Below are 12,216 nucleotides of genomic sequence, written 5' to 3'. Positions count from 1 at the left end.
CCTTAAACGCGAAATCGTCAATAAATTTAAAAAACAAAATTATATAAATTGAATACTTTTTTTCGAACACTAAGTTCAATTAAATTAAAATTAATGTAAAGATAAAAAAATGTATTGTAAATACGGATTATTTACTAGAAAACAATTCAAACAAAAATCTCAAATTTGTGGAACAATTTTCGTAGTATTGTGCTACTGTGCTTGCATTTGAACACATTTTGAACTCGCATAGCGATAAGCTTATGAAGTGTCAGTCGAAAATTGAAGAAATCGACGAGGAAGACATAGTCCGTGAGGAGTTAGAGGACCTAATAGTGGAAACTAAGGCCGTTATAAAATTTATTCTGGCGAGAAATAAATCGTCAATAGCCGAAACATCTTTTGTTGCACCTCACAGCTCGCGACTACCGAAAATGTCGCCACCTAAATTTAAAGAGGAATATTCAGAATTAAAAAATTTTATAATTCTGTTCGAGAGTTTAGTGCACAACGATCCTACAATCCCAGACATTGAGAAATTTAATCACTTGGTTAACTGTCTGTCTGGTGAAGCTTTGGGAACGGTAAAGGCCTTCCAAATGTCGGACGAAAATTATTCGAAGGCGTTGGCTAGTCTCAAAACAGTTTATGACAATAAATGCTTAATATTTTTTGACACAGTTTCCAAACTTTTTGAACTGCCAACTATCCCAAAGCCATCTGCGCTTTCATTGCACACAATGATCGATACAGTGTCGGCTGTTTACGACTCGTTGCTGTCGTTAGGTGACGAGGAAAACATCATAATTCATCTGGTAATGTCGAAAGTTGACCCCGTTACTCGGTCAAAGTGGGAGGAACAGTTGGATTATGATAAGCTGCCATTATGGTGTAAGTGTGAGGCAGCATTAAATAAACGCTACCAACATCTATCTGCCGATAAAGCCTCAACGTCGAGGCTAAAGCCGTCAATCAGTCACAGCATACAGAAACCCCACCTTCATGCGGAAAGGACAAAAGCTGCCTTAGTGACTTCAAATATAAAACAGCCGGTGTGTCCATACTGTCAATCAAAGGATCATAGTACACCCGCGCGTAATACTTTTAAAACTCTCTCTGCTCAGCAGCGATTTGAGTTTACTAAATCAGTCCTCTTATGCATAAATTGTTTGCGGAAGGGGCACTCAGTTTCAAAGTGCAAAGCGTATCGGCTTGCAACCGTTTGCATCACACGTTGCTGCACCTGTACCCTGTATCCTTCGCAACTGCACCACAACTTTCGACCTCGCATGCCATGCACCCGACGAGTACGCCAGATCGGGTTATGTTGGCTACAGCCGTAGTCAACGTAAAAGGTAGCTCCGGAGAGTACCTTCCTGTACGAGCCTTGCTGAATTCTGGATCCCAGGTGAATTTCATGACAGAGGATTTCGCGCAGAAATTACGAATTCGTCGCGAAAGTACGACCTTAAATATTATCGGCATCGGAAATGCTACCAAAAAAGTAAGGACGAAATTAAATACGTTTGTAAAATCGCGGGTCAATAATTATGAGTTTTCGGCACAGTTTTGGATAATGCGATCCATTTCAGCCAGCAATCCAGATCGTAACGTAAATATTAATGGCTGGAAAATTTCTAAAAACATTAGCTTAGCGGACCCAGCTAGCGGCAGCCTTCTGAGCCACTTCAAACCTTTCGACTTAACACCGTAACATACGGCACTGCGCCTGCTCCATTTCTCGCTACACGAGATAATTTCGAATCTCTAGATCTTATTAGAAGTGAGGTAGTTAAAATATTAAACTCGGCAGGATTAAATTTATCTAAGTGGTTTTCAAATCACCCATCATTTTTCGATTGTGAGAGTTCTGAGAAGGCCTTAAACTTCAATCACACAGACTCCACTTGGAATCCATTGGTTGCCGAAGGAAGATTTGACAACTTTACCAGTTTACGAGCCACTAAGCGAAACATATTATCAGTTTCGGCTCGTCTTTTCGATCCTCTTGATTTACTTGCCCCACTAGTTACCAAAGCAAAAATCTTATTGCAAAAGCTTTGGCTGCAAAAACTAGATTGGGATGAGTCGATTCCATTGCGCCTCGACACCAGCTGGGAAAATTTCAAAGCCAATCTACTGCAGCTACCATCAATAAGCATTCCTCGGTTTGTACATTCTGAGTCGAGTGCAAGCTGCCAAATTCATGGCTTTGCCGACGCCTCAATACGAGCATATGGCTTCTGTATATACATACGTAGCCAATTGGCTGATGGAACGAAATGTACGCTGCTTACTGCAAAGTCTAGAGTGATTCCGCTGAACACTAAATCTCTTCCGCGTCTAGAGCTCTCGGCAGCCCACTTGCTGGCCAAATTATGGTCACGAATAGCGCCAATGTTGAGTCGGCCAATTGAAAATATAAACTTCTGGACAGACTCCGAAATTGTTTTGCATTGGATCAAAATGCATCCATCTGTACTACAGACCTTTGTTGCAAACAGAGTGTCCGAAATCCAAGAGTTGACGGCGATATGTGCCAACTAAGCAAAATCCTGCGGATCAAGTGTCTCGGGGTTGTAACGTGGACGAATTGAATAATTCTAACTGGTTTAGCGGTCCACAGTTCCTCATAAAAGACCCTGCGTTATGGCCAACAAACACCCACTTCCAGCTCTCTCCAGAAGACGAAGCATTAGAGAAGAAACGGAACGCAACAGTTTTAATTGCTCAAGAAAATGAATCGCATCCAATTATGAAAAAAAGAGTATCTTCTCATCAAAAACTGCTTCGAATTGTCGCTTACATATTAAGATGGATAAAACGCATTAGAAACCCATCTGCGACATTCACACAAATACTGACGGCTGAGGATATTAAATTAAGTTTCCTCAAAGTCATTCAGGTGGTTCAACATGTTGAAGAAATTATGAAACTCACCAAAGGTACCACCCTACCCTCAAGTTTGCAAAAACTTAATCCGTTTTTGCACAACTACTCGAAATTGTCGCTCTCGTTTAATTTACTCCGAGTAGGAGGCCGCCTATTAAATGCGCTTCTCCCATATGATCTCAAGTTACCACTGCTCTTAAGCAAGAACTCGCACTTCGTTATCACATATTTACAGTACCTACATTTTCGAAATCACCATGCTGGAGCAAAGGCATTGGTAACGCTTCTCCGAGACCGCATTTGGCTGGTCAATGCTCGAGAAGCTGCAAACCTAAATAATGGGAAAATTGCCTGCCGATAGGCTTCGTGCTCTACGACCCTTTCTAATATGTGGAGTAGATTTTTGTGGTCCCGTATGTACTACATTAAAAATACGAGGCCCCCAGTAAAAACATATATCGCAGTGTTCGTTTGTTTCACTTGAAAGGCAGTACATTTAGAACTAGTAATAGACTTGTCTTCTAATTGTTTTATTTTCGCCCTAATAAGGTTCATTGGACGCCGAGGAATGCCGCCGAATATATACAGCGACAACGCCACCAACTTCGTCGGCAGTGAAGTCCGCCAAACATCTTCTCGTGCGCGCAATCGGCAACGCGCTGCTCACTGCCGAAGAACGCTGCTCGTCGAGGTTGAGGCCGTACTCAACTCGCGACCTCTGGTACCACTGTGTCAGGACCCGAACGATGGAGAGGCCCTAACACCAGCGCACCTACTAGTTGGGTGTCCCCTTCGAGCGCTGCCACTAGCCCAAGTATCGATGGACCCAATGCGTTGCTGTGACAGATGGCAACTTGTCTGTTGTCTCAAGCAACAGTTTTGGCGACTGTGGTCCAGGAACTACCTGTTGGGCCTTCAACAGAGAAGCAAGTGGTTGCATCCGAAGCGCAACCTCGAGCTGAACGACATCGTCCTGGTTCAGGAAGACAAAACACCACCGCAGCAATGGGTGCTCGGCCGCGTCGCCGCAATCGTAACAGGAAAAGACGGCAAGGTCCGCGTAACAGACGTGGCAACCAAAGCGGGCGTAATTAATCGCCCCGTTCACAAGCTCGCCGTACTGCCATTAGACGTTGAAGGACCATGAGCCTGTCAAGGTAGCCGGTGTTACGCAAAATTGCTTATAATTTTAATTATTAATTTAATTTTATATATTTAATTTAATTTTAATCATTATTATCATAATTTGTTAAATTCCATACTTTCTTGTAACGTATCAGTATTAAGCTTACTGTTTTCTAAAAATACTGTTGAATTTTTGTATATGAATTTAAAAATAGCACTATATATGTATAAACACCTATATCACATAAACGTAACATAGCAATACATACAATATTTACTCTAATTACATAAATTTGAACTGAATTTCTCATCTTAAAACACTTAAGATTTTTCACTTCTCAACCTAATGATAAAGAGCAAAATAAAAAATCTTTTTAAAGATTGTAGTTTTAGGTTATTTTGACGTGTTCCAAATTGATTTTGCACCATCTTGGATACATTTTTTTTTGCTTCCAAAAAATATTACACCTGTCTATATTAACAATAAGTAATTTGTTTAAAATATATTTGGATAGTTAAGTGATACTATAAGGCTATTGCACTTCAGGATCATTTAGAAATATATAATTAATTTGTAAAATATATACTACAATAATTTAGGTAATTACATACACATATTTCTTATTATTGTATTACAAGAGGTCAGTTGGGGTTTTTCGTTTTAGTCTCTTCTTATTGAATTTTTCCTCATCGTCGGATTTGTGTGTGTCAGAAGTCTGCTTATGTGCCTTCTGGTCGCAATTTGTATTGCTGACGATTTGTACAGTTGACGACTGTATCGATGTTTAAGTCGCGGTGAATGTCAGCGTTTGGTATATACATATGTACCATGGTGCATTTGTTATTGTCCTAAGTATCTTCGACTGGGCATGTTGCAGTATTGTCAAATTGGATTTAGACGCTGTGCCCCAAACTTCTATACCATATTTCCAAATTGGTGCAATTGTCGTTTTGTAAATTAAGGTTTTGTTTTGCAGCGAGAGCTTTGACTGAGGTCCTAGCAGCCAGTACAGTTGTCGAATGGTATATGGTTCTTCCAGTTTAGTTTAGAGTCAATTGTAGTGCCTAAGTATTTAGCTTTCGTATCAGTAATCGCGTCAGAGTTTCCAATCTTTAATGAGTCAATGGTTACCTTTCTGTTCGTGTAATTGACTTGAATTGTTTTGTCGCCATTAATTTCTATGTTCCATTTTTTGAACCAGTCCAGTGTTTTGTTGAGGTCGTTTTGTAAATTTGATTGTGCTACTTTCGGGTCTTTATGAGATGCCATTAGTACAGTGTCATCTGCAAACGTTGCAATCATGCTATTTCCTGAAGACGGTTTCGCTAAATCTGCGGTGTAGATAAGATACAGAGTGCCTTGGGGAATTCCTGCGTTCATAGGCTCAATGTAGGAACATTTGTCGTTATATTTAATATAAAATTTTTTATCTTGGATGTATCTTTTTAGCACTAGAAAGTAGTCGGATGTCAATTAAGATTGTAGTTTGTGGATGCCATACTTTGTCAAAGGCTTTAGCTACGTCGAGATATACAGCCACGCATACTTGTTTATTGTTGAAGTCTTTATTAATTTTATGAGTCACTCTGTGCACTTTTTGGATTGTCGAATGTTTTCGCCTAAATCCGAACTGATTTTGGGGAATTAAATTTATTTGTGATCAAAGAGTAGCTTCTCAAATATTTTTGATATTGTCGGCAGTAGACTTATTGGTCGGTACGACGATGCAACGTCGCGTCTTTATTGGGCTTTGGAATCGCAATGATTTCGGCAATTTTCCATATCTTTGGGAAGTATTTGAACTTGGTACTTAAAGTCAAAATTAATTGCTTTATCTCTGTTAGTGAAGTTTTTTTGATGATTTGCTCGTTGTATGAGTCAAATCGAATTTGGTGTTATTTTCATTTTGAAATATATTTTTAAAATGTTGAGCTAAATAGGTCGCTTTTCGATGATGTCGGGCCCATTGCCCATTTGTAGTTCTTATTGGTGGGAGGTGTATTGTAGCTCCGACCATCTTTTTTTCGCCTTCCACAATGGAGGCTTGTAGATTTTGTTGCGTCAATATTTTTAAGGTAATTGCTTAGTTTTTTGTCTTTTTCATGCTTCAATAGTTCTTTAACTTCTTTAGTTAATTTGTTAAGTTGTTTTTTGTCATCTGGAAATCTTGTAGGCTGCCATTTTTTTCTCAGTTTTCTGTTTTGTTTTAGTTTCTTTTTTATAGCGTCAGGAATGTTATATTTTGTAGTTTGTGGAGGTAGAGTTGGTGTAGATCGGCTTAGTGACATAAAAGTCGTGTAATTAAAAAAAGCTATTGCAGTTTTAATATTGTTGGTATTTTTTAATGGGATTCTCCTGTCCAGACTTTGTTCCATTATGTCCATAAAAGCCTCCCAGACTGTTACATGGTTATAGGGTGTCCGACTAGGTGTTAGTTGTAGGCGTTTTTGAATTGTCAGGATTATTGGTGAATGGTCAGACAAAAGTTCAAGGCATGATTTAATTGTCAGCATTTTTAAGTTTCTTGATTTTGTTATGAAAAAGTCCAGCAATTCTGGTACTTTACTAACACAAGTTGGCCAGTAAGTGGGTTCCTCTGTACTTATAAAGTCGCAGTTCAATTCTCTGATGGCGTCAAGCTTTTGCTTTGGAATTGGTCAGTCTTGAGCCCCATGTCATGTTCTCTGCGTTGAAATCACCCCCGGCTATAAATTTGTTTCCAAGTGTCTTTAGATAGCCGACATAATGGTTTATTTTATTAAATTTTGGTGGACAATATGCAGCTGATATAGTCAATAGGCCATGAGTGTCATTAATTTGAATTGTCGTTGCTTGTAGGTGATCCATTTTGAATTGCTCCATTTCATTACATATTGTATAATATTTTGCCTTAATATAATAGCTGTGCCTGTATGTGCTGTGTTATGATGTTCATCATGTTCGACATTTGGTTGATTAGTTGGCTTATAATTGTTTTCAATTCCTGTATATCATCGTTTTGAGGCGTAGTATTTGTTTTATTTGTTACTTTGTTATTTGTTGACTGTGTTTCTACTTGTGCATAAGTCCCTGCAGTTTTTCTGGTGTATTCGCTTGTGTCGTTTTGCTGGTTTGAACTTGTCTGTGTAGGAGGCATTTCCTTCCGCAGAGCTGGGGAAACGTTGCACTCTTAGGGATTTGTAAACCATGCAGCCTTGCCTCTCTTTACATAGGGCAAATTTGATGTTATCGTCATTTATGTCAATGCTACAGTTCGCAGTTTTGTGCGGGCCTGCACGCAGACTGGACTTCTTGTGCAATAATTTTTTGTATGCCTATATTTCTGGCAATTGATGCACTGAGGCAAAGTCCTTTTCTGATGCGGAGGTTCAAATTTTTTTTGCAGGGAAGTAAGCTCGTCAAGTTGTATATATCTTTGTTATTTTCTTTAGGTTTAAGCTCTATAGAGAAGATAGAAAGAGGTTGTTTTGTCCCGTTGATGTCCCAAGATGTTGTGTATGTTAGTAACTATATGTCCGTATTCAGCTCATCAGCAAGCTCCGATATAATGTCATCTGTAGAGTTATGCATATTTCTTAGTATAACCTTAAATCCTCTGTCTTCCTTTGGACGAAATGTATAATCTTGTGTGTTTCTCTCTTTTGGTCGTTTTATGGTAGATGTGTAGTGTGTTCATTCTTTTGTCTGTATTTTTAATTCATTGTTACTAAGCACCGTAAGCTCGTAGTTATTTTGAATGCTATCATTCAAAGTCTTGACTAATGTGCTTAAGTATTGCACATTCTGCACAAATATTGGTGGTGGTTTTGGTATTTTTATTTGGTCGACCACCTTCGATGGTGGCGGCCTTTGTTGCCCTTTGTTGGTAGAGTAAGACATCTTCGAATGATCTGGGGCTAATGAGCCAGGGAGGGAAAGTTTCAACGACTCTTTTCGCTCGGTAAAGAGTTATGAAATTCTCCTTGGCGAAAACGAGGAACTTGATATAGATGATAGTATCCTCAGCTGCGTTTTTCGTAAAATTGCATTGTTGAAGATGTTTGCTAGCGCCATATTTGTGGTGTCGAGTTGTTTTGCAAAAACACGAGATGTTGCATTGGTAACTCTATTGGGGATTCTCGGTAAGTGCTCTGACAACATTAATAAGTGTCGTAGGATGTATATAACTATGTTTACAGGACAGATACTTAATGATATTTAATCTAGTTGCTAGGGAATTTCTAATATAATTACAATGCGGCTTAAAAGAGAACTTAGAGTCTATAATTAATCCTAGCAACATTAAGTTTTCTTTGGGTTGAATAGCATAGTTGTCTATTCTCAGTGATATGTTGCACGGACTCCTCTTTCGGCAGATATGTAAAAGATTAGTTTTCTCTAGAGAGAGTTCTACACCAGAAGTTATGGACCATAATGAAATATCGTTGAGAATATCAGTAAAGATATTTTCAACACTAGATATGTTATTGGCTTTTGTATATATGAGTACGTCATCGGCATAGATTTGATGCTCTATGTTCTTGTATTTGCATAGGAGACGGCTCAATTCATCAAAGGCGATGATAAAAAGGAAGGCAGAAAGAGGTGATCCTTGACGGGTACCATTTGATAAATTGCAGGTAGATGAGAGTAAGCCATTGACAGAGACTGAGAGTTTCCTATTAGTAAGAAAAGATGTCAAGAAGTTTAGCATTTTAGGACCAACTTTCTATTTTTGTAATTGTTTTAAAACGACATGAATTCCAATGCGGTCAAATGCTTTTTGGAAGTCCAATGAGAGCAGGGATACATGGCTTTTACTAGACAGGGCGTTTGTTACAAAATTGTCAAGGGATAGCAAGGCATCAATTGTGCCATGTCCTTTTATTTATTGTTTGTGCCAGTCACCTGGTAAATTTTTAATACATAATATTTGCTCATTGTTCATTTACTAATTTTTAGGTTCAAAAATTGCATACAATGTTTTTGCGGTTTCTTTGGAAACGCAACAAATTCAAATCAAAAACTGAATGAAATATTCGCAGTGAGTTTGGAGTATCCGGTAAGATATTGTCAGTCGTTTTTTAGTCCACAAGAAATTAGAGAGGACTTTTGCAAAACATTTGAGTGAGTCGTGGAAAAATCCAACGTGACACATAATGGAAAGAATAATGAGATGGCACATATCGTAGTACCGTTACTTTGCACTCAACGAATTTGACAATGAGTTACGTGGTTTTAGCAGCAGTATGGTCAGCTTACCATTTTCCTAACTTGATTTAGCTTTTTTTTGTTATTTAGTCTCGGGGTTTTAGTTTTTTCTTCATGACATTTTTCCAACCTGTTCTAATTAAAAGTAATGTTTATAATTTTGTAAAATATACATTTTTTTAAAATGAGTTCAATAATTCATTCAGTTTTATTTACCTTTACTTATTTTAACATCTGATCGCATTGCTCGCGATTGCTGTTGTTTTTGGAGTTCTTCTCCTTTCAGCAGTCAAATTTCTCTCTCTCTCTACTGCAGTGTTATGGATATGTACAATTTAATTTATGGGCTTTTTTGTTAAAAGAAACTCTTTTGTTAAGGGAACGACTTATTTGCTATATTTCAGGTTATGTAACAAAAAGAGGTACTCTTTTTGTAAAACTGTCGTTTTGGTTTTTTGATAATTTTCTGGTATTTTGTTGCTTATTTTTACTCTGAATACACCCTTGATGCTCTATGTCCCACTAAGGATCGAGGAGGGGACGAAACGATTACACCTCTATGGCTTTAATTGCCCTTCGGTAAATTCAAACGCTTTTTAAAATGTGTGAAAACGTGTTCAATGTTAAAACGAGTTGAGAGAAGGGCATTTAATATTCTTGGATTAACTTAAGAGGAGCAAAAAATTAAATTTGCACTTTCAAAATATCAAACTTTATAAGAATCAACAAATTTGCATTAGCACTAAAATCTTCTCCGAGTGACCCTTTTTAACATTCTTTTGTTTAATAATACATTTTATTTTAACTTACAGTTTCGGTAGCTTTAAATTAAAAACAAAAAGAAACAAACACCAAACTTAAAAATTTTCGCATTTTGGTTATAAAAAAGCACTAAAGTTATTGTGAAGAGCAAATGGTTGGCAACACTGCACAACTTGGCAAACGTGACGACAACCACTTTCTGATGGGCGCAATCTTATTTCTATCATTTTTGATCGTTAAAAAATATTTGTGTTTGGTATATACATACATATACATGTTATATGCAAATACATATGTTTCTTTGAAATATATTTATATTCGTAAAGACGGTCCATAGATACCAAAATTATGGCGGAAGTGAGACTGGTAAGTGGTGTAAACAAGAATGTTAATGAAACATTGCATTCCATTAACATTCTCTGGTTAAAGTTAATGTGCAGTGTATTGCCAATAAGTGTTGCATATCTTTCGGCACACAGTAAATAATCACGGTGTGTTTGCCGTACTCAATAATTACAGCAATACCGCGACCCTGTTATTTCTTTGATGGCCTAATACTCGGCAATATTGCAGACGTTTTTTTATTATTACTTATTAAACAAAGTACAAAATACAATTCTTAATGTCTATAATAGAGTACAAGCAGCTTAGGTCATATTATGCAGAAGTTATTTCCCAATGTTGTTTAAAAATTTGGAAGTATTGACCAATAACTGCATTTCATTTAAACTTAATTTTGGCCTGAAAACAATGAATAAACAATATTCAACTTCAAAGTAAAACTTATTAAATAATATTCCACATGGAAAATATTTATAATTGCGCTTGATTAGCCAGTGATAACCATCAGATTGTCAACATTTCACTGGTAGAATGCATGAATTTGTCGTTTTTACAGAAATTTTGGAACAGAACGTGATGTCATCTCATAAAAAGTAACACTGCCACAATTATTACAGCTCAAACATATCCTCAAATAACTGGGCACATGGGTAGTGCGAAGCCTATAATGCTTATAGTATTATTGGGCCAACTTATCAAAATGTTTCTCGACATGTTAGCAATCTGTGCGCAATCAGCAAACTTAACCCTAATCTCATGTCGGCCATTTTCAGGATTTAAATTATAGGGAATAGGCTGTCAACAGCAGCCTGGTCGAGCATTCCCATAAAAAACGCATTGATCATCTATTTGTTTTTCTGGCACATTTGTGCGACGCGCAGCACTGATCAAACACATCCATGCCACTTTTAGTACGATTATAAAAATCGATCATTTCTGGTTTTGCAGTCTCTTCATTAATTTTTGCGGATCTGTGAATGTGGATAGTACCAAAACTACTTTGTTCCGCTTAAGACACCAAGATAGAAGGAGATTGGTACCATCATAAGCGTAGCGTGAGCTTCCTATTGTTGTGACGCGTTTAAATGATTCCGGCAATTTAGATTTATTCTTTCTGATGGTACCTATCATCGTAATGTTATGATCTTTTAACATTGTTTTGAAATTCTCAACCGATGTAAACCAATTGTCACACGTAAAATTGCGATAGGTGCCATAAATGGGACTTTCCCTATGTGCGGAATGGCATTGAATAGGTAAAATGTTTTGTCGTCGTTTATCGTCACAATTTTTATGCCATAACGATCGCGCTTGGATCGCGTTAAATCTTTCACGAAATCCCAAAAGTTGTTAATCGGTGGTACATTGTTTCGATGAAATATAATTGACTCGACAATTTTTTATGAAAATATCCCAAATTTCTCTAATTGGCGCTAAGTTATCAGATTGTCTTCGAATTGCTCTTTTTGATTTACATAACCGTAATCGCGTGGCAATAAATTCGAATCTCTGCATACTCATTACACTTCGATACATACTACCACCATATTCATAAGACCACATGTCCTCCGTACTATTGCGATTATCTCTTTTCATACCTGCTAAATAAAGTAATTCTATAAACGCATGAAGTTCAACAAGAGTTGTTTTTTAGAAAGCAGCACACACTTCATTTTCACCTGCCGTTTTGTTATATTTATCGATTTCTTTATTCGTATATTTCAAAATGATCCCCACAATATCATCTGGACCAAGCGTCCAGAGGGGATTTAGCTGTTAGGGCACGATTTTTTCTACCCGGCAAATGGATTTTCAGGGACGCACGCCGAACTCGTACTGTAGGTAAATTTAACGTCCATTTATACCGATGTTTCCCATACATATGTACATCGTCGTTGTCGAGTAGACGTTAATGGTTGTGATTC

General features: G+C 37.5%; 1 protein-coding gene across 1 annotated transcript in view; it reads left to right on the top strand.

Moving 5' to 3' along the window:
- Nucleotides 1–12,216, top strand: part of LOC128861979 (uncharacterized) — a 35,598-nt gene that overhangs the window by 14,641 nt on the left and 8,741 nt on the right. Inside the window, exons 4-6 of the mRNA XM_054100355.1 lie at nucleotides 233–612; nucleotides 661–1,074; nucleotides 3,421–3,562. Of these exons, the coding sequence (XP_053956330.1) occupies nucleotides 233–612; nucleotides 661–1,074; nucleotides 3,421–3,562 (936 nt within the window). The remainder of the gene's footprint in view (nucleotides 1–232; nucleotides 613–660; nucleotides 1,075–3,420; nucleotides 3,563–12,216) is intronic.

Source organism: Anastrepha ludens, chromosome 4 (assembly GCF_028408465.1).
Source record: "Anastrepha ludens isolate Willacy chromosome 4, idAnaLude1.1, whole genome shotgun sequence".
Lineage (NCBI taxonomy): Eukaryota > Metazoa > Arthropoda > Insecta > Diptera > Tephritidae > Anastrepha > Anastrepha ludens.
This window is presented reverse-complemented; position numbering and strand designations above follow the sequence as displayed.